The sequence below is a fragment of the Archocentrus centrarchus genome, chromosome 6 (genome assembly GCF_007364275.1).
Source record: "Archocentrus centrarchus isolate MPI-CPG fArcCen1 chromosome 6, fArcCen1, whole genome shotgun sequence".
NCBI lineage: Eukaryota > Metazoa > Chordata > Actinopteri > Cichliformes > Cichlidae > Archocentrus > Archocentrus centrarchus.
The window spans coordinates 14,124,066-14,147,601 of record NC_044351.1 but is presented as its reverse complement, the minus strand read 5'-3'; the positions used below and the strand labels follow the sequence as shown (position 1 = coordinate 14,147,601).

Here is a 23,536-nt window from a genome sequence, read left to right as displayed (position 1 = left end):
CAATTCACATCCCACAGAAATGCTTTCAATTAAAATTTCATACAATCACTCTTCTGGCATATCAAGAGTGAAGAGAGAAAAAGGGAAAACCAATAATATAGTGGGCAGTAGTGCATTCAGTGGAATAGCCTCCTTTGGGTGTGATAGGAAAGAGAAGGGCCTCTTACCCCATCATAGTATTTGCTGGCGTACTGGTAAAGCTGATGGAGAGCCACGTGTGTGTTCAGTTTGTCTGTGTGAGACTGGAAAAGATAAACAGAAATTAAAAGGTTAAAGTAGAAATGTAACTAAACCATAAACCTGCACCCAGCTGAATAAACTGTGTCCAGGTTTTTAAAATGCCGTAGATGCAATTGAGAATTACTGCACAGAAAATAAATAAGCCTTTGCAAAGAACAATGCCGATATTTAATACCACCGGGCATTAAAGTTATAATCCTTAAGATTTTCATAAACTCAAATCCTGTTTTTCATATTACAGTATAAAGGAAGTCAGTTATCGGCATGCTTTTTGTTTAAAACCATTTGAGTTCATTTGGACACAATGTAAACAAACACACCAGTTCCTCTTCTGTTTTTTTTCTTGCAGCATAGAGTTGCAAAGTGCACCCTTGGCTCAGTAAGTAAAAATACAATTTTCATATTACATTTCCTGTGGAAAACATTATGTGGAGGGGCATTTGTAGCCAAACGGTTAGAGTGAATGCCACATTAATGCAACATGATTCAATTACAACTTTCTCCACTGGTTTCCCGCGTCACCCGACCCGATCTGCTGTCAGTTAAAGGAAAAAAACAAAATTAGGGTTATTTTAACGTTAGCATTAGCATGAATCACTCTATGTCTAGCTATGTCCAGCTGAATAAACTACATCTCTCACAGTTAACCTGCCAGTACAAAAGATGCGGCAGGTGGCTGGCTTTAGAAAATACTTCATTCTTAACCAAGAATAGTACTTCACTGCAGGTCCCCGGGTGCATATAAAAAAATAAATAAATAAATAAAATCAGCAACCTTAAATATGTTCAATACCTACACTTTGCTGAATTAAAAAAAAAAACAACAACATGATTTTAATAATAATCCAGGACTGAAATCTTAAGGATTATAACTTTAACACCAAGGTAAATGAAATAGCAAAGAAAATGACAGATGTGTTCCTCACCCGTGACACCTCTGCCAAATGAGTGTTCATGTCCTGGTCACTGACAGGTACCATCTGCCTGATGCCCTTGTAATAACTACACACAGACACACACACACACACACACATAAAGAGGAGACAAGAGGTGGTAATTGCTCCATTATGTTAATTGTTATTTAAAAAAAGGTATTACAATCTCCAATGAAAACAGATGGAAAGAGCTGACCGTACTTACTCATCCACCATCTTCTTATATGTGGAGATCTCCTTTGCATAGAGTAGTTTGTTACTTGGAGAGTCCTAGAGGAAAGAAAATACAGCTCAGTGACAATGGCACTTCAAATTAATAGGCCTATGACCTTCTCATATTATCAAACTTGCTCTCATCTTTTGTTCATCATTTCACCCATCCTCCCCCTTTCCCCTCATTTCCCCACATTCTCTATCCCCTCCACCTCCGTCCACTCATTTCTACTCACCCGGCTGAGTTTGTGCTCACTCTTGGTGCAAGCATCCATAAAGGTCTGGGCGATGACAGAGAGCGAGGCGTCCACCACTTCAGAGACGTGGACATCGAAGATGAAGTGGGGATTTTTGAGAATGTTCACCCAGAACCGCAGAGGCAGGCTGCATGGGTAAAAGGGCGAGAAATCAGTCTATCATCGTTGGTTGTTATCATTATTATTGCTTCAGAATGGGGGAAAATCTCATCAACCACATTACATCCATGAATTAATTTAAGTCAGGGAGGCATTTCATTTCATGTGTGAGAGCACTTGCCTGAGGTGCAATTGAGTGCAGTACAAGATAATAACAGGGATGGAGAAAAGCCTTTCTTGTAGGTGTCAGTTTATTCAGAACAATACCCTTGACTGTCAGTTTATATTACTGTTTCATATGATGCTGACCTCCGTGAAAACTATTGCGGTTCACAGAAAATTAAATGAAAAAAAAAAAAAAAAGATCTCGGAAGACTTTTTTTTTTTTTAACACCTAAAGGGATCAGGACAAAGTAACAGGCAGTGATGTTTGTCTACTGTAACAAATAGTGATTATAAATAATAAGGCAGCTGCAAACCTTTGACCTCTAAAGTTCCTGTGTGGCCTAACAACTTAAAGCCCAGACTACATAATACAATGCTCGAGCGCTCTTGCTAATTTCCCTTCTGAATGGAAAAACACAAACTCCACAGACTTTCTTCCAACCTCCCGTCAGCTTTTACATTAAAAGGAACACCAAAAATACGGAAGTTTACAGGAAAAAAACAAAGCTCCTCCTCTTGCCATCTGAGAGAGGAAACACACCGTGTAAAATTCATACTGGTTTGGTAATATCTCCAGGGACGGCTGCAGTGAGAATACAATAGAAGCATAAAAATAGCAATGTTGCCATAATCACAGAATTAAATTAGCTTGGGACATAATTACCATGTTTGTTTGTTGTTATGCCTCATACACACATTCATATTTAGTACATGGCCCTCAGTTGATTTGATAAACAGAACGGGTGGATGCAGAATGTGGTGTGGAGTGTAGTAAGTAATTAAATCGCTCATCTTCTGTCCTTGTGTGGCTGCTCTCTTGCCAGCCTTGCGTCAATCACTGGCATCTACATGCAACACGTCGTCTTGTATGCTTGAGCCTTAGCCGACGTGACACTAATTTATGCACTTAAATGTCACATGGGAGCAGGGGGATTGCAAATGCAAACTAAGTAAGCTGAAATTGTGGATTTGTATTCAGTCCTTTCTGGGATAAGTAAGTTTTATTTCTTGGAGAGTTACAGTGTCTCAGGCAGCAGGATTTATGTTGGTAGGAATCAGATTCCTGGGTGTTTGTGTGTCAGCTGTGAAATTATACACTATAGTCAAGTCTGAATATGAGGCCCTATTACTTCATTTAGGAGGTTTCTTTTTATACTATGTCATACTTCTACACCACTACAGTGAAGAAGAAATTATACTAGAACGATAGTTTACTCTTTTAGATTAAACTACTAGGACTTAGCTACTCAGTGGTTTTCAGATTTTAAAAAAACAAACAAACAAAGACATAAAAAAAGCATCTATCTAATGGAAAGCATTAAGACTAACTGAATCAGATAATCAGTTTAGTGGTTCAGTTAGTATAAAGAGTTGGAGGCCTAAGGAGGAAATGCATTTCTCTAAAACAGAGGAGGAAAACAAAGATTTATGTTGATCACAGATATCGACCGGCAAAAATGTCAAAGATACATATACAGTCCAATTCTGGGGGGAAAAAAATAATGTTTCTGTTTATTAAACTGAAGATGAAAAGATTTCACATATTCCAGTGATATAAAATGTTATTTTAAGCATTTAGTCAGATAAAAGATACTATCAAGATTTATAAGACTCTATAATTTCCTGTTCTCTTAAGAAAGAGGTATAGGAAACAAGATTTAGTAATTATAGACATTTGGTTGAAATACAGTTAATAGCAAGTGAAAAGCACCCACAACAATGGACTGGTTGCTAATGACCAGAACACTTAATGAACCTTAATGGAAAAGGCTGATATCTATACCGACTACATGGGGCACAGAGCCACAGAGGAACAATGTGATCTGCATCCTTTTGCATGTTCTGACTGCAAGGATTGGAAAACATCTTCAGGATCTAACGTTATTTGATTAGTGTAATGTGCCCAAACTATTATACAGATATAACCATTTAAAAATGACCCAAAATGCACTTTTTAAAGTGTTCTGCAGCAAATTACCAGAAAACAGATTAAAAAAAAAAAATCCAGTGCACCAATGCTTCTCTTACTCTGTATTATAGAAATTAAAATGCTGCAGTCTTGCTTAACCATGATATATTCTTTGATGTGGATGGTCAAAGAAAAAAATTCCTGGCGAATTAAAAAAAAAAAAATTATTTGCTTTACATTGTGACACTTGGAGTGGATGTAAAATTGATTTGGTTCCAGTTTTTAAAAGAGCTTAAATGTGTTTTTCAGGTGAGAATATTTTGAGTGGCTATCTCCTGTACTTATACAGCTATGAGGGCCCAAAAACGATAGGGAGAAAAATAATAGTACTTCATATGTACTTCAGGGGCCTCTAACTCAGAAAATATTCATTATGTTTTGAAGGAGTCATGTGGGGGTACAGTAATTGATTTCATGGAATGAGGCCAGAATTAGGAAAAAAGTGCAAAAAACAAATATAAATTTGTGTTGCTGAATCCTTTTTACAGCATTAATCATTTATCTTACTTCATCTTAGCCCCTCTGCTTTAATCAACTACCACACTTTTACTAAAAGTCAGCTTAAACTGTACTTTTACATAGTGATACTGGTACTTTTACTGAAGCAAAGCACCTTATTACAGTATACATCCAGCATACAAATGGAACTTTGAGAGTGACCATCAGTATATGCAGTTGTCCTGTTGTTTTACCTATTTGTTTTCCAGATATGGATAGTCTCCTCATCCACATTGTTGTGTTTCACCGCTTGCTCATCCAGGAAGTCAAAGAAATATTTGACAGCAGGTGGGACCACTGCCCCAGAGCACAGCACGCTGCGGAAGAAGTCATCCACAAACTGCTGCAGTGTTCCCTGAAAGGGGGACACAAATAATGTGAGGCAGGGCAAAGACACAAAATACAGCCAGAAATACCAAAGACAAAGCTATTTACAATGAGAGGGTCAAAATTTCAGCTCTTTCCAAAAGGGCTTTAACTGAAAAACCCTGGTCTGAAAAGCAGATTTTACTGTTTGTTCAGTGTGACAGTTCTCTACTTAATAATTGCATATATAGTTTCATGTTTGTCTCGTACCTTTACAGAAAGGAGCCTTGTTAGATAGATCTCTGTAATGGCTTTGGTCATCGACTTGTCCTTTATGCTTCCTCGTTTAGATTTGATCTCATCCAGTTCGTCTGCTGGCCTCACCAAGTGAAACACTTTATCATCCTCCAACAAAGCATTTCCTATTGGAGACAAACACCAGTGTAAACTTTCTTTGGGTAATTCTACATATTTATTCATGCACATGCTTACAGAAAGCATTCAGATGATAAAAATGGGAGGGTGTGTCAACTGAATTTGAATGCAGAGAGACTACCCAAGAAGGAATGCTAAACCATACTCTGAAATATACATAAAAAACAAAAGCTAAAGATAAAAGGACATACTATTTCAGCATAATCTCAAAGTGTGTGATACATAAAACAACATGTATTAGCATGCTAAATGAGAGTGGGAATATTGACAAAAACCCTGGAGAAACAAAACAAAGGCAAGAATTCTCAAGTACACATTTCATCTGAGCCCGTCTGGGTTCATCAAGTGCATGCTTACGTGCACAGCATGTGTGTATTCAGGGATACGTACGCTCCTCGTGGTTTTCCTGATTCTGGTCATAGTTCTGTTGAGTGTGTTGCACTTTGGACAAAACTAATGTGGCGTTATCTCGCACCTGGAATGTACAGAAATCTTCTGTTAGACAGCGCGCACAATGATGCAAACTTCACACACCTTTGAATTTAATAGCTACTGTGACTGTGGTCAGCAGCACCTTTTAGCACCCAGATCTAATTCTTAATCAATGCAACTGAGTGGACATGAACAGAGAGTCTTTACTGGGATATTTACAGGCCATTTTCTTTGGAGTCAACCTATTATTGACCTCACAAATACTGTGATTAGCACTACTCTGACACAGCCAATTAATCTATAGGAGTGCGGCTGTTGTCTAAGAACAACAGTGCGACAGCAGGTAGGATGAAAGAAAGCCGAGCACCTCTGAAAGAGGCGGATTTAAGTGGCTGAAAAGTAGAACAGGTAGGGGATATTCGTGAGTGACCTTTATTTTCTGTGGATCAATACAGTGCCAAGAAGATTTAGTGGCATTCTGTCGCCATTGAGAGCCAACGAGACCAAACAGAGAGCAAGCCTTCAGAGTGGCAGGTAAGAAATTTTTAGCTGATAAAAAACAAACCATGAAGAAATATCATATCATCAGTGCGATTTCATATAACACTTTTTGTGCAACATTCTTGTAAATGAGCTACCTTGCATAGTCATGCACTCCATAAAAGGTAATGACATAAGTAAGTAGCACTTTAAGGACAAAACCTTTCACATAGCTTGGTAGTTATTGGCAAGGAGAGGGAGAACTCCATGATGGTTGCTAGACTTGAGCTAAAGAGCCATAAAAAAAGGACCACTTTACCAGCTTCCAATATTGTCCTTGAGTACATATCGCACATTTATTTCTGCCTATATGGTATATCATACATATTTTATCTCAAAACAGGACTGAGGAAAAAATTTCAATATTTTACCCTCATGTAGGGTCACATGGGAGCTGTTGTATGACTGTAATTTTGTACGTTTATATAAAATGCAACACATTTCAATGTGGGACTGTAAGTAGAAAACTGGGTCCTTGCCATACTTATTTATTTTTTATGTTGTGGGAAATTTTGGGGATTAATTAAAAGTCCCTAAAATGGCTAAATGTAGAATAATATATTGTATACTTTGTAAGTACCAACAATTTATTTTTACCTACAGTAAAGGGAAGTTTACAGTATTCTGATAGATTAGACTATACCTAAATTTTGCAGTACTCACATTGTAGTGTGCCAGAGTATTGATGCGTCTCCACCTGCCTTCTTTCTGGGAGGTCAAGTCCAGATCTGATAAAATCTGCCCCGTTGAGCCCGGGCGCCACTCTGTGATGAATGCAGGAAGAGAAAACTCGTCAAAGCTGAAGTTACCGCTGCAGTGAGTGAGAGCGCACTGAAACTTTTTACGTTATTTCAAACACTCTTTTCTCGCAGGTTGCTGTTATCCTGTACTAATGTACATACAACAAACGCAGCTATCAGCTCAGTCATCTCCTAGGACTTAATGATGCAACTGCTGAATTTGCTTGTTAATTGAAGAGTCGAATTTGGGTGAAGAAGTCACATGTTAGCATTTTCTGTATAATTTATACATAATAAAGAAGTTTGATTTGCACTCAAACTGCTTCTGCATAACTGAGCTCACTGCCATCTGTGTTTCATTTACAACTAAAACCAAATACAAGGCAGTTAGCTTGAAAGAAGATAGATCTCTGCTTATCTAAAATGTATAAAGGAATGAGATCTACAGCATGCGTGGGAATAAAAAATGACTTTGAAGCTAGAAAATGTCTATGGAGCTTTAGCCTTTCAAGTCACTCCCCAAGGTTTCTGACTACAGTAGTGAGCAGTAGTGATGGAGGATTTTTTCATGTTGCTGACAATGAATAACTTCTCAGCCTCAATAACGATAATTTTTTTCTTATTCCGCAAACTGAAATGCAGATATGTTATATTAAATTTTAAAATATACTGAGTAAATCTGGAAATTAAATAATTATTCCCCCTCCCAGACAAACACACGTCTGATTCAATTATGAATTCATTTCACTTAGGACTGAAATAACTTCACCTAGTCAAAATTCGCAGCCACTCCCTTTAACAGTTACATTATTTATCATTACCAGGCTTTTTAGCTTCAGTTCATCATCTTTCTTTTTAGTTGACCCTCATTTACTCACCCAGGGTGACACTGTCGACCTTGGGCCGCTGGGAGTATGGCAGGTTCCTGTACACCTGCTCAATGATCTTCTCTTTCACCTGTGAGATGGTGTCGCAGTTCAGCACCTTGACGGGCGTAACATCTGGCCCCTCGCCTTGAACCAGTACTTGCAAGGTCTGACAAACAGAAACACACATTAAGACCGCACGCTGATGAGCAATTCACGTGCACCTACCATCATAAAACAAATATGCAGAAATATTCAAACATGGTCAGAGCACCCAGGCACCCACCCACACATGCCAAGCTCTATTGGGATGTTGTTGTCACGGCAACAGGGCTTTATAAGCACGCGCACGCACGCACGCACACACACACAGTGATGACACCTGACAGGACTCTTGGCCAGCTAATGACCAAAGCACAGCGGGAGTAAACTGACCTGCCTCACCTCTTATATTCAGTCCTGTTAGAAATAACTGACCATTCAACACTTCGAAATGGGAGGCAGGGAATGCGCTCACAATGGCAAGCACATAAGCCCATCCGCATGTGAAGTGTATAAGAAGAGTGCGCTGTGAATTGAAGCCAATAGGAAGCAACGCATCCGCCTTTGAAATCTCACTTGTGTGTTTTGTGTTCTTTTTTTTTCTCCCTGTGTAATTCAATCACAGAAAGCAATCCATCACAGAAGGAGACGTGTAATTCAGGCTAATTTGATAATTGTCCTCGACAACGCCATTACCCATGGGTCTTTTTATTTGTGCTGACTTTAACAAAAAACAGCTGTGTTCATATTAGCTTCCATTACTGAAACACAATATCAAAACAAGACACACGGGCTTTTCCTGACTCTTGAAAGCTGCCCAAGTGGATGGAGAGCAGGTGCAGGTTGCAAGGTTGAGAGAGGTTGTGGAGTTGGCTTGTACTCCATACTCGTACCCACTTGTAGGACTTTAACCTAAGACACACATTTCACTGCTACATTGGAATCGGTTGCCTGTGTCGTTTTTCAAGCTGCGAACATTGACACTGAAAATGGATGTCACACAAAAAAAAAAACGGGCAGTCGCCTCAGGGTGTTGTTTTTTTGGGGGGGTGGTTACCACGGCAACTGCACAGTGTGTATGTGTGCGTGTCTGTATTGCTCACCAGGCACAAAACACCGTGCAGTCTTGAAGCAGAGTGTGCAGTTTTTATGACACAGAGTTTCTGAATTTGTATGTCTGAGTGCTTGTGAGGGGTACTTTGTCTGCGTGCTCGTGCGTGCGTGCGTGTGTGTCTGTCTGTGTCTATCTCACCAGGACAGAGTACTCTACGTCGTCACCCAACAGGCCTGTGTCGTTGAGAGTGTATTTGGCTTTCTTCACTCTGACATCCACAGGCCCTTTCTCAATCTGGTGCTTGATGGCTTGGAACAGTTTGTACAAGGGCTCGCCTGCAGAGTCCTGTTACACACACACACACACACACACACACACACACACACACACACACACACACACACAAAGCCATTTAGCTTGACGCAGCTGTTGTAAAGAAACTAATTGTTGTGATTAGCAGCTTAGAAGACAAATAAATTGGCACTGTCAATACAAGCACTAATGAAAGAAATGCAGAAATCCCATACTTTAATACTGAAGCATCTAATCATAAGCATTTTTTATTTTGCATTAGTGATAAAGTGTATTCACTCTTGAAAAAAACATTTATTTCATTTTTTTTTGTTATATTAAAGTTTCTTCTTTTGAAAAATAACAATATCACAAAACCCTGAATATCCGTTTCAGTGTGCTGGCATCCTGTGTTTGTTTTATGAGACCAGCGGTCTACACCACAAAGACGTGAAGTTTATTAACCTCCACCACACAGGTTATGTTTTTGGAAGTGTTTGTGTGTCATTCTGTCTGTAAACATGATAGCTTGAAAAGTTTTGAATGAATTCTGATATAACTTTGTAGGGGTGTAGAGTGGGGTTATAATTGGCCATTAAACTTTGGCTTCCATCCACCAACGTCTTCAAGGCGAGCTTAATGATTTATTAGTTATAAACTGACAAAGAGCCTCATAACTTAGAAACTATGACTCTCACAAGTGTGTGTGTATTGTCAGCATATAGAAAGTGCATATAAAGATTTAAAATGTCACATTTGACCTTTGACCTCTCCTTCAAGGTTAACAGATTGAAAAGTGACATTAATGCTATATAGAGCTATTTAAAACTATGTTTCTTACTGCCATTTTTTGTATTGACAACATATAGGCATATAGGGAATGATATAAGGGGATTCTAAACATCAGGTTACTTTGGACCTCTGCTTCTTCAAGGTCAAATATTTTATAAAATGTCTTTTTTTCTTTAAAACTCTGCTTAAAATTCTACTGCCTTTGCTTGCATTGGCAACATTTAGGAATGACACTGATATATGAAGATTCTAAATATCACATTATAGTTTGCATCCAAATCACGTTTGACCTCTGACCTCACTTTTACATTTCACATCTGCCTTTCTTTCAAGTTGACCCCAAAAGTCTTATAGCTTTAAACAAATTATTGTCAAGAGAAAGAGAATGAGCTGTGTGTGTGTGTGTCTGTGTGTTGGGGGGGGGGGGGATTTTGGAAGTGCTTCTTGTTATAACATAGAACAATTAGCAATATAAAAATATCACATTTCAGAAGCTGCATGAAATATTTGCTGTTATTTTAAAAAATGTTTTTTTCAAATCAATTTTCTGTTGATTTACCGATTATTTGATCAGTCACTGAATCATATCACATCAGCTGAATACATTTCCAGTGACACAAAAACCCTCATTACCTTCAAAAACTGGTAAAGGCAGATTGACATCCAGTTGCACAGCATCCGTTCCACCACGGTCTCTGACCTGAAAAACACATTGGTGGAGTACTTTTTACTATTAATGTGAAAATACAAGATATTTATTTTGGTGTAAAAAACTGTATATCAATACATAGTGCAGAAACAGACACCATTTACTTATGGACAAATGTATCGTTGAATTCAGGTGTTATCAGTTCCATTGCTGCAGGGGTATAAAATCAAGCACCTAGTTATACAGTCTGCCTTTACAAACATTTGTAAAAGAAAGAGATCACTGAAACCAAGCATGGAACTGCAATAGGAGCCACCTTTGCAACAAGTCAGTTCAGGAAATTTCTTCCCTCCTAGATATTACATGTAGTAACAAATGGTAATGTTGTAAAGTAGAAGTTACAGAGCGGGGCCGCTGAGTGCTGATATGTATAGTGCGCAAAAATCACCAACGCTCTGCTGACTCAGTAACTGCACAGCTCCAAACCTCCTCTGGCATTAACATCAGCACAAAAACTGTACCGAGAGCTTCCTTGTGGGACCTTTAAGGAATCCACATTTGTACAGACTGTCAGTGTCAAGATATTTTAATTCAAAACTCATGTCATTGGTCACTTGACAGATAGCCCATCATAATGTCAACTATCCACTGGTGGTGCCCACTGTTAGCACATAGCATGCTTAATTAAATCTCTTGTCTATAAGGGGCCCGTGTTGGCACAATGGCCTAATCAGCATAATGAGCTTCTTCATTGGGGGATAATTAGGATGTGTACTTGCATAACAGTCAGTCACAGCATGCCTAGGCACAGCAAATAGTTCAGATCGCATAATCGCCCCTCAGAAATGATGAGCAACTGTGCTGTCAGACAAGTGTGTCCTGCTGAGGGAGGGGAAGCGGCAGTCAATGGATGACTTGACCTTGACATGATCATTAAAAGATCAAAGAACACCAAACCCAGAGCTTCTTTTCTTCAGGCTATTTACTTCAAATTAATCAGTTGGATGTTTACAGACTCTAATTTCACAAAGAAATTATGACATTTTACCAGGGGACACAGAGCAACTACAATTTGTTAAAAGCCACGGAAAAAAATCCACAGTATTTGGCCAGTTTATAAAAAATACTAGTTAATAAAACAATAACTAGTTATAATTTCACACTAACCCAAAAAAATTATAATAGCAATTCTACACTTTTCCAGTGTAAAAGGTCAACTATTGAAATTTGGGTTAAATTACATTGGCTCAAGTACTAAAGCTGATGTTATAGTTACAAGCAGCGGGATAAGAAGGTGAAGATGACAAAGAGGGGAGGAAAAAGAAGAAGAAATGTCCAGCACATTTTACTTGGACTCCAACAAGGGAAAAAAAAAAAAAAGAAAAAAACAGAAGGATGAACAGATGGAGGAAGACTGGAATAGATGAAGCAGCAGTCTGGCTCCTGATAGTGGACTACAGTATTCCTCACAAAATTCAACAGAAAACATGGCAACAGAATGAAACAGTCCGCTGCATTCTGAACTGAATCCCAGTCTGCCTCAACTGGTTCATATCAGTGCCAAAGTTTAGCTATGAGGCAACTCTGATTTAGAACTGCATAAAGAGGACATTTTACAATCTCGGAGCAATCACTGCTAAACAAATCTAAGAGTCCAGCCAGAAGAGCGGCGCTGTGAGGCTGTCCTAAGGCAGCAGTACTCAGAGCTAAGTAGGTTAGCGTGCGAAAAACACTCCCAAGGAGAACATTAATAGCAGGTATTCACTGTTAAAATTTTGACCTACATAACAAGGATTGCTAACATATCTGAAATTAATCTTGAAAGAGGCATGAATGTTTGTATCAGACTTCAAGGCGATTAATGGGAAGTGAGCACTAAAATATTTTGAATCTACACAATTAATCCTGAAAGCACTACAAGTGAACCAATATCCACTAAGAAGCAACACAGAGTTGGTCCACACTCACCTGCGCAGCATTAGTTTGGGGTTCTTGCTGTTGACGTATTCCTCCATCAGCTCCAGCAACAGTGTTCTCATAATGTCGGTGTAATATTCCAGCTTCCCGTGCAGAGCTACTGTTAACAGGGAGGCAAAGTACACCTTGGCCCTGGCGTTGAAGTCATGACTGCGCTCCAGGGTACGGATAAACTGCAAACACACAGAAACAGGAGGCAGACGATGAGGTAAATTAATCATCGCGATGAAGCGCACGCAGAAGCAAATCCAACATAATATGCTTTTAAATTATCAAAAGACCAATGCTAGTGAAAATTCTAATTATCAAGGTAAATTTAATTCTGCCCTGTAAAATACTGTGGCTTAGAAATGATACCAATTAGTGGAAGAGGAATCACCCCACAAGTGCAGTTAACACCTCAGAGGCTGTCTCTGTGCCAGCAATATTGGATTAACAGGAATCTTCACACGTCTCCCTGTGCTATGTCTTCTGCCTCTCACTTGTAATACTGTAGATGCTCCACCAACTATAAACACACACAGTGCTCACAGTTCAAAGAAAGGGGGCCTGGATTCAAAATAGATCCTTAAAGTGTATGGGCTATGGCCCATTTAAAAAGCACCGTCAATATAGTATTACACAAACATTTAGCTAAGTAGCTCAAGGTAATGGTGGCTGGATCAGACCTTTTTTTTTAAAAACCATATATTCTCAGAAAAACTACTGAAAGAAAGCCTCCGATGCATTCATCCTGCTGCCTTTTGAGATTATTGTCTCCTGTGCTATTGCTACAGCCACCTTGTGACTCTGCCACAAAACTCCACTGCTGTCTGAATACTCACAAAAGAGCTGTACTGGTGCATTCAGCAATTTGCTTCTTTCATTACACGAGGCCAGTTAGTTCATTCAGAAACAACTCCACAACTAGATTCTCAGTAAATCAGCTTATACCCACAGAGTTTATGCAGTGCTGCAAATCTGATGAGCTGAGAGGAATTTGTTAAAAATGCAATACCGTCGGCTCCTACGAGTCAAGTCCATTTATGATATACAGTACATTATATCTCGTGAATTAATAGGCAAATCTTTATATCTGTCTGTCTGTTCTCTGACAGCTGTTCAACCACTATGCTTCAAACATGACGCATGGGAACTCAGGTAAGTGCAATGATGAGTTTGAAGTTGGATGAGCAGTTCAAATAATGCAGTTTAGAAGTAATCTTCTAGTGACTGACATTTATGTAACATATGAAGTAATATAGGTGATTACATGTCTATATTTAGACTGACTGATGTTTCATAAGAGTCTAAAGCTGTGCTAGCTGCAAGCGGTGAATCTGCACTAAATGTGATAGTCAGAATAGCAGGTATAAAGTCTCGCATTGCTATCATTTCAGGTTAATGTTAGTTAGCATAACAAACGATCTAATAGCCTAAATTAACCCAAATTAGCTGAAATCTTTTTTTTTTTTTTTTGAGCTTACTGTGGTTCAAGAGTAAAAATCAGTGAAACACCCAAATTTTTCAAAATTACCCTGTGGGGTAAAGTAATATCTGTGCAATCTGTCAAGGAGTTGGCATCGTTTCACTCAAGAGAAGTAAATCCTAAACTGCTGGTGGTATTAATGGGAAATCTGGGATAAAGTCATACATCATCCAAGAATCATAAATGTCTTTGTAAAACTAAGTGTTGGACCAAGTGACCCCAGAGTCCTAAAAAGAAAGCTTTGAAAAACTGGGAGCATCCAGCATTATTCAGTGTTTGAAGGTTTGATTTTGCACCGTGTCACATGACTGTAAACTCCCTGTAAACAGACATTATCAGTCCAAGCTCATTGCTGACCATTTGATGATGTGTGTGCAGTATAATTACATTAATGAGGAATGTCTTGGAGTTCAGGAGGTTGGAGAACTGGTTGAGTGACTGAATCACGATGGCCCTGCGAGCCTCCGGGATGTCTAGCTTCCCTGTGATCATCACATCATTAGCACCATCTTTGGAGGGCAGGAAGAAGACCCGGTCTGTGTAGGTCTTGTAGTCCAGGAAGGGGATTCGTCCCTCATTCAGGTCATTGGTGTGGTCCTCCATCTCAATCATCAAGTCTGCAAAAAAATAAACAAGAAAACATCACACGATCTCTTTTTAATAAGCAACTCTTGTCACTTGCACACTGCTCGTCTGTCTCAATTATGATGCTGCGAGAGACAGAAAATGGAGAGCATTGCCAGGAAAATTATTTCAACAGTGAAATATTATTTTCTATTAATATTACAGCAAAACTGCTTCTAATAATGACAATAATGTGACATTAAGTGAGAGAATTTATGCATTTAATCAGAGCTATGAAGCAATTCATTTACAGCTTCTTAGAAACATGGATCCTTAGAGGGGCATTAGCAATATTGCGAAGCGTCGGCACAGCTGCACCGTTTATACCTGTGAATTCCTTCTTGCAGCGGTCTCGTACACTCTCCTCCAGATTCTCAAGCTGGTGTTTCACCTTCTCATACTCCCTCTCTGCCTGCTGACTCTTTCTCCTGAACAGATAACACACACACACACACACACACACACACACACACACACACACACACACACACACACACACACACACACACACACACACACAGAAGCAACACACGTCATGAAAATAAGGTCAAACAGATAAATGTTAATATTACAAACTGCTACTTTCCCTTTTGGCCACCAGCCTAGCTGCAACGTATCTGTTCAGAATTTTGTTATTATAACTTGTAACAAACAAAGTCCCTTTTTGGAAAAACACAATGTAGAAAAAGCTGGGTCTGACTGGAGAAGTACCTACACTCTAAATAAATGCAATCAATCGTCTGCTTCTGCTGCATGAAGTTAACCTAAAATAGCTCAATTCACCTGTAGCAGTAGACAGAGATAGTGATGATGAGCAGCATGGGCACAATGACAGCAGGGATGATGATGTAGAGTGGGAGAGTGATCTTTTTCTCATATTGCACCGAGCCGACCACCCACTCCCCACTCCCAAACTTGATCTGTGGAAAAAACACAGTGAAAATCGTATTATTTGCACAAGCATCCCGACATTTTAGCTGGACGATGGCAGAGAGGAAGTAGGGGTAGAATCTAAGAATGAATAATTTCCCTCAATTCTGCTAAAGCAGCTCTAGGACCTTTAAGTATTTTTAAAGTGCGTATGTTCAGGTTGGTAGGGCTACAAAAGGGGATAATTACATAAATGTACCAAGTCTGACACTTTATCAACAGCACCAGATACCCATATAGAAAAAGCTGGATTATAGTCTCGCGGTGTCACTTCTTTATGCGGCCACAGACATGACAATAAGAATTACCCAGGGAGAGGTATGGTATTCATCACAGTTGTGGCTTAGCTATAATTACATGCAATTATTGGGCCTGTAGCTACATGAAAATTGTTCAACCAGGGGGGGAAAAAAAAATGGGATCTCAAGATGTATAAACGATACACCTGGAGAAGTACAGTAAAGATTCATGATGCATGTATGCATGCTGTCATCTTCAAGTCTTGAGTATAGATCTTCAATGGTCCATTTACTCAAGTACTGTACTGAAGTACACAATCGAGGTACCTGTACTAGGATAAAGTAGCAGGAGACCAAAAGATCTAATAGCTTTATTGGTGTCTAGTTGTTTATTAAAAACCAAACAACAGTCAATCAGGAAAAAAAAGAGAAAATAACCAATTGATTTATTCATTATTAAAACAGTAACTGATTTGAGTTTCATGTAAAACAGCTAAAGCGCCATCAGTAAAATTGTGCTTGCATGTAATGCATGAGTAATAGCAATATAATGATATACAATCACACAGAATCCCAAAGGAGTCTTTATCTGTGGCAGACTTTTATTTTGAGTACTTAAAGTTCATTCTCCTGATGCCTTTATACCTTAATAATTTGGAGGGGAGTACTTTTATTTACGAAGCAGTGATTTTACAGTGTTGCATTAAAACCTTTACTAAAATAAATGACGAGGCTATGACCTCCATCACTCTGTGATGTCATCTGTTTGTGTGGTCTGACCTTTAGCTGCAGCTCGGGCTGTGTGTCTCTGGAGTGAGCGTGAAGCGAGGTGGAAGGTGGGTCCAAGAACAGCTTATCGTCCTGAAGGGTGTTGACCACAAACTGAACGTCGCCTACAAAGGCTTCAGCCTCTTTTGCCGTCATTGCTTTGGAGAAACCCCGACCCTGCAGAGGAAGAGTGAATGAAATGCTCTGAGGGCAGTGACTGAACTACATAGGAGAGAAATTAATTAGAGCCATCATATGATGAGCACTGAAAACATTATCAGCAGCATTTTATGAGTAATGGGTGGAAAGTGTGCTGTATGACAGCCCTTCAGTGCTCCAATATGAGCCAAAAGTAATTAAAAAGATAAAGATTACAGTTATTGTAAGCACCTCACTCTCAGTAATTTCTTGAGATCCTGCAGCGCCCTTCTGGATCTACAGACATTTAATTATTCTAATGCGGGCTGGAAGAAGGTGAAACCAGCTTTAGTCAATCAGCATCTGAGTAACTGGAAAGGCATACTTGTACCTAAAGTGCATTCACCAACAGAAACTTTGAGATGGTATACTATGGGACCTTGAAACAACAGCCATAAAAATAATAAACTATAAAAAAAAATCCACAGCTGAATCGATAAGACAGAAAATATATTCATTTTCTGTTTCAGGCTTCTTAGTCATTTTTGTTTGCTGCATATCTTTGTGACAGTGCTTCGCTGCACTCGTCAAACAAAACAAGCCATGTGAAAGTGTCACCTTGGATTTTAGGAAAGGTGCAGCCCTTGGGAAGTAAAAATAATGCTACAAAATAGGTGCAAAAATCAATCCAGATGATGAGAAGATTAAAACTGGAAGAGTTTTCTTTGTGTTTTATTTACTAGCTCATCTACATACCGTCTGATATCAAGAGCACAGTATGCCAAACCGCTTTTCAAAACCAGATTAGTTATCATAAAGACAAACATTATAAACATCGTATCCAGGCTAAAGCAATAAATGTGTACTTGTGTGCAGACTTGCAGGGTTTTCAAGCATTTGGCTTAACACCACTTCAAACACAGCTATGTTTAACTGGGCCCCCTTCCCAAAAATGACTTATGTTTTCAGTTAAGTGTTTTGAAAGTGCACTTTTTTTGTAAATTCCTAAAAATCAGTTTGCGTAAACACTTGCATTTTTCCCATAACTATTCTGCTAATCATCATTTATTATAAAACAGTTTCACAGCAACACACTAAAAAACACGTTTATTCTACACGAACACGAACAGATCAAAATTGTTCATTAACTGCAGCTACTATCGTTTTTTTGTTTTTTTTTTTTGTTACTTCCAAAGCAAAGAGCTCACTGAGCTAAAATGACAAATGTGCAGCAAATGCAACTCAGCATCTTTTCCATTTTTATTCTCAAGTCTGATAATAAGATCATTTGTCTTAATTACATCACACAGCAGACACCGACTCTTCAGAAAAACAAAAAAACAAAACACCGCACTACAACTGCATTAAAGCGACCTGGTGGCTGTACTCACAGTAACGCTAATGATGCTGTTCTCAGTGATGACCTTCTTGGTTATATTATTGAAGTGGGGGTTGGGGTGGTAGTAGAAGGGCTTCAGTTCGTGCTCCAAGTTGTCTAGCAGGATGACTGTTTTCAAGGGCTGATTGAAGAAGCCCGTTACTGCCGGAGACTGAAACTGGATGATGGTGTTGTTCTTTATCTGGGCGGGCTGGGGTGCATTGGGGGGGGGGGACAGTAAAATGTTACAAAAATAAAACAAACTAATATAAACATGACAAGACACAACGGAAATTACAGCATAGGAAATATGGAGCAGCACTAAAAATAATAAAGCAAACAGTGGGTGTTGCTGGAGTGAATATAATGTTTTTGATACACGGTGGTGGGAAAAAAGCCTGTTTTGGTACAATGAGAAAGGTAAAATTACATGTGTCTTTTCAGTCATTCTATTAAAAACTCCATTTTCCATCATAGAATGAGGCCTCCGATGAATCATAACTCACACTGAATCACTCCTCCGCTGCCTTTCTATAACTTGTTTGCGATTAACTGGACTGATTGTGATATTCCTGTCACTTATTGTTTCAGCAGTACACGCATGACAGCTAAACTCTGCAGTGCTACGAGTAGGTAAAGTTTTTCAACATGGCAAAAGCCTCAAAATCTCTTGATCAACACCTCCAGAGACTTTATGAACATGGAAATAGGTGGCTGTGAAACATCTGGCTCAGGTTGTCATTGTGGAATCACATGCTGCAAGCCAAATGTTGATTTTAACAACACTTGATGATTTACACATTGTACTTAATACTTATTCAAACAGGACTTATGGAATTATATGTAAAACTACCAATTTTATGCACACTCAGGCCCTCTAGTCCTCAGCATAAGTAGCTGAAAGAAGAAGCGTGGCACAGATGTCTCTGGCATAATGTCAAATATTGTTATTTCTTCTAATTCTGTTCTTCACGCTCTAAAAATCTCACAAATTTCCCCTTTAAAGGCATGTGGTCCCTTAATTGTACAGAGATGTAAATACATTCTGCTGTATATAAGCATACAATCAGTCCTACATCTTTTTATTATATTAACAAGTTCTACCACTCATATTTTATTCTTTTCCTTTTCTCAGTGTGCTTAGGTATATTGCTTTGCCAACAGCACAAACAATACAGGCTCAATTAGCTGTGCAACAGTTAGGTCTAGTATAAGAAAACATTTAGTAGCAACTATTTAGAAGGAATTTCTGTGGTCCAATCAACTCCAATTTAGAAATGTATAAAAATCTAGGTTGTAACTACAAACATCTGCTGCACAGACTCAGGAAGTTTCAAGAAGTTTAAAATCCAAAGTAAGAACTGGAGGGTCTTTACAGAAAGAAAAAAAAATACCAAAAAACCCCCCAAAACAAACAAACTTCAAGTCACTAACTTGACCTACAACTCAGCATGTTGTTAACACATGCCAGCAGCCGTAATGGGTCCACACATTTAGGTCTAGTTCAGCTGATGGACTTAAACCAAAAGAATCTTATGAGGCTGACCAACCAAGGCCTTTGAGATAACACTTTACATCCACTGCTAGTTTGTGGCAGCCAGAAAATTATTTTCAAGTCTTTACTGTCCCTCGGTAGCAGGGCCCGGGGACTTGGCTGGGACAGGAGTAAAATGGTAAAGGGGAACAGGCACACTGTAACCATAATTCTGGTTTTAAATGTATTCCTTTAAATTAAATGAACAAAACTGCTACTTCTTAAGAAGTAGTAAATTGGAGGGCAGGTGGCGGCAAGCTGTGTACAACTCCTTCAAGTTCCCTGGCAGAGTCAGTCCACCTGATTAAGCTGGACGAGGGCCATAGTTACATTTTGGGTGAGAGTGAAACAATGGCACTGATATCTGCAATCCTACAGGTTTTAGGGATTTATGGTTTAGGAAGTGAGATGAAGTATTACTGGCTTGTAAAATATCACTGATCAGTGGCAGCAAGGAGGAGGAGTAGAGATACGTGTTAATTTTGTTGTCGTGCGTCTTGCAGTTGAAATGCTTCACAGAGTTTGAATGAATCAAAACTAGAGTTGGGGCTCATGAGAAGTGGGAGGAACTACAGTGAGGGGGGGGAAACATGGAGGAAAAGCAACATTTAAGAGTGAGAAAATGAGAGAGAGTGAGGAGATCTAAGAAATGATGACTGTCAGAGGTGGATCAGTGCACTGACTCAGAGAAGGAAGATGCTAAGAAGGAAAATGAACAGGAACCTCTGAGTTGCCTCCCTGGACCTTCATGACTGCAGTCTGGATTAGGTCAAAACCGGAACCAACCACCACAATGGTCCTCCCTCCACTAAAACACACACACACACACACACACACACACACACACACACACACACACACACACACACACACACACACACACACACACACACACACACCAAAAACACAGGAAAACACATATTAATCAAATGCATTACCAGCCGCACAAAGACAAGAACACGAGCTTGCAGGGAGAGTTATGTAAGGCAGGCACAGTTCTTAAAATGCACATGTGGTAATTTTCACTGGAGATGGAAACAAATTGTTGCCTGTTGTTCTGGTCGGTGTACCTAATACGTGTCAGAATCATGCCAGAAAAAGCAAGGTAACCATCAAATGCATCAATTTTCATCAATTATCAAGCAGTTTGTTCCAACATCAAAAATAGCATTTGTCCAGCCAATTTCAGCCAATCTGAATTAAATTTAGACGGGCACATTCAGCAACTCTCGGAGAACAAATTCTGCAAATCCTGCAGTCTGCTCTTAAGAAAAAAAAAACTTTCATGACATTAATGAGCTTTACCATAGCTTCAGACAGAAATGTGCAGGGCAAAGAACGAGGCAGGTGACTTACTCAGAGTCCAGGTTTCTGCATACCATTCTACCCGACCTTGTTATCAATGTTAGCTTAGAAGCTTTTTATTTCTAGTTTAAAGCACAGATTGAAAAGTAAAAGTTAATCTGTATCTAATTCTCTTATTTTTGTCCATTAGTAATCAGACAGTAATCAGAATGGCATTTTCCACTTCTGAGGTTTAGAGATTTGAGAAATGTGAACTCTGACAGGAATGATGTCAGTCGGGGCAAGAAGAGTGAGCCTCTTCTCCAACTACAACTTCCCAATCATACCCACTCTGTGAGCCTGTAGGTACAGATCATATTTACTACTTGGTCATAAATCACAGTACTGGAGTTTCACAGAAGTGCATATGTGCCAAAATACTATAAATGAGGGCATCACTAAACTCACAAGGGTTTATCTTCTGGAATGCCTGAATAAAATCTCATCTCATATTAGGTAAATATTTCAGTCTGATATTTTTATGATCAATAGTCTGAATGGATGAAAATAGGAGAACACAACACACATTTTTCCCTGAATTTTCATCCAGCGCTGCAGATAAAATGGAGGCAGTAAAAATACAGCGTGTAATAAACAGAATCAGTGCATATCACAAACACAATGACTGCATGCTGCTATGTTAAACTGACCAGACAAAGCTTCCTTTGGGATGGTGATCCAGCACAGTGGGGTTTTCAACAAACCAAAAGGCACTTGGGATGTTTTTTGTGGTACTCTTTCCATACTTCATTACGACGGCGAGAGGGTCGGAGGGCACCTTATCCGCTCGGTATTCTCCTGTCCTGCAGGTGATATTTTCTCCAAAGTGCTCCCTGCCAAGACAAGGACATAGCTCAGTGCTTGCTGGCTGAAGGAGTGGGGGTGGCACAAGGTCACCATGCAGTGGTAGCCAACATGGCAGCAGCCTGACAGCTTGTTAAAATCTGGCTTTGCTGCTTCTCTTGCTCGTTATTTTTCTGTTACCTCTGCCTAAAATGTCACCATGAACCATTTTTGACAGAACACTGGTGGTCACAACAGTAAAGGGAAAATAGTAAGAGGAAAAAAAAATCCCTCCTGATTATGACCTCGAAGTTAAAGGTCAATTCCATGTTTGCTTCAAGAATATATACATTTCCAAAAATAATCAGTTTATGAACTTCAAAGTGTGGGTACTGTACAATCTGCATAGAACGCAGTGTCTGAATAACAAGTCCTATCAGCTAAAGAGTCTGAATTGGTGTTTGGCGTGAATGACAGTTACTGAAAAACAACAAATCCTTACACAATGCAGTCCACCCCTCCGATGGTGACCTGCACATCTTCCTTACTGCCAGTATGCAGAAATCGTCCAGAAATTCTAATGAGGGTTCCCCCTGCTTTAGGACCTCTAGCTGGTTTCACCTCATCAGGCACTGGGTCCTAGGGAAGGGGGGGTGGGGGTGGGGGGGTGTCACCAAATACAACCTTAATACACACTCATATTTAATATACACACAAACGACAGGTAGATTCTGGCACACAGAAGAAGAACACACACAGACACAGTTCCATGTCAAAAGCACACACATTTCTTCTAAGCCCGATCTACCCACCTACTCTTTCAGAAACATTCAGACACACAAACTCCCACAAGCACCACATCTGCCTCAATTTGCTGAGCAAACAGTTAGGAGGAGCACTCCCCTGTGGGGAAGCTTTAGCAGAGCCAGAGATATGAAAAGCCAGTTAAATGGCTACGCTGTAGCCTCTTAGAGTATTAAAGTGACAAAAAGAACTGCTGCACAGCATCTGGTTAAAGAGGAATGCCTGCACATTCTGACTTATTGTACAGTAAATTACCACTGCAATGTGCATCTAGGTGCTTAATTTACCGCTACATTTAACATGTTGTATTTGGTCAGTCTTCTTAACTGTCATGGCCTTGGTATGATTGATAAGAGTTTCTCTGGAGCTAATAAATGGAAAACATAACAGAGTCCATAAAACAACAAAATCAGCTGAAAGCTTTTGGATGAGTTTAATTTCTGAGTAAGAAGTTGTACAACTCTAGATTGCGTGTGTGTGTGTGTGTGCACGTGTATTTACCCTGTAGGTGAAGAAAACGGAGGAGGTTCCTCTCTTCCCTCCATTCACCTCAACCTCCACCTGGCCCCAGTCAGCTTTATCAACAGGTCCAATCTCACACACAACTCTGAGTAGAAAAAAAGAAGAAGTGAATAACAGGTCATCAGATCTCTTTTTTCCTCAGTTAGTTGATGAATCATATTTTTTACAAAAAGTTATTCTCCTGTCGAGGAAACTCACAGGGAGGTCTTTGACAAACTAGGTAAACAGGTACTGAACTGAGCAACCAGACATGTTTCCTCCATCTGATTGGAGATTTAGGTTCAGTAATGTCAGCCGGCTACCTGTATATACTCAACAACCAGGTTTTTCTGTCACTGGATTTCTTCTTCCATGATGGCATGAGCATATTCCAAGAGGACAAAGACAAGAATTACTGTCCTCAAACTGTGAAAGAGTGGTTCATGGAGCATTTTAGGCAAAAATAAAACTTTTGTAAAAAATGACTTGGGCCATTATTGGGTGATGATATGGACTAGTCAGCAC

General features: G+C 39.4%; 1 protein-coding gene across 2 annotated transcripts in view; it reads right to left on the bottom strand.

Annotated features, from left to right (window-relative positions):
- The window catches only part of plxnb2b (plexin b2b), a 128,821-nt gene that overhangs the window by 3,357 nt on the left and 101,928 nt on the right, over window positions 1-23,536 (bottom strand). For both annotated transcript variants that reach the window (XM_030730891.1, XM_030730892.1), the window contains 21 exons: window positions 23,012-23,117; window positions 22,209-22,345; window positions 21,574-21,756; window positions 20,303-20,387; window positions 18,059-18,256; window positions 16,542-16,706; window positions 15,376-15,512; window positions 14,920-15,020; window positions 14,356-14,585; window positions 12,492-12,673; window positions 10,508-10,574; window positions 8,990-9,136; window positions 7,708-7,864; window positions 6,753-6,853; window positions 5,508-5,592; window positions 4,953-5,104; window positions 4,571-4,731; window positions 1,625-1,772; window positions 1,381-1,445; window positions 1,167-1,242; window positions 168-242 (listed from right to left, as the gene is read on the bottom strand). In XM_030730891.1, coding sequence (XP_030586751.1) covers window positions 168-242; window positions 1,167-1,242; window positions 1,381-1,445; window positions 1,625-1,772; window positions 4,571-4,731; window positions 4,953-5,104; window positions 5,508-5,592; window positions 6,753-6,853; window positions 7,708-7,864; window positions 8,990-9,136; window positions 10,508-10,574; window positions 12,492-12,673; window positions 14,356-14,585; window positions 14,920-15,020; window positions 15,376-15,512; window positions 16,542-16,706; window positions 18,059-18,256; window positions 20,303-20,387; window positions 21,574-21,756; window positions 22,209-22,345; window positions 23,012-23,117 — 2,758 coding nt within the window. The remainder of the gene's footprint in view (window positions 1-167; window positions 243-1,166; window positions 1,243-1,380; window positions 1,446-1,624; window positions 1,773-4,570; window positions 4,732-4,952; window positions 5,105-5,507; window positions 5,593-6,752; window positions 6,854-7,707; window positions 7,865-8,989; window positions 9,137-10,507; window positions 10,575-12,491; window positions 12,674-14,355; window positions 14,586-14,919; window positions 15,021-15,375; window positions 15,513-16,541; window positions 16,707-18,058; window positions 18,257-20,302; window positions 20,388-21,573; window positions 21,757-22,208; window positions 22,346-23,011; window positions 23,118-23,536) is intronic.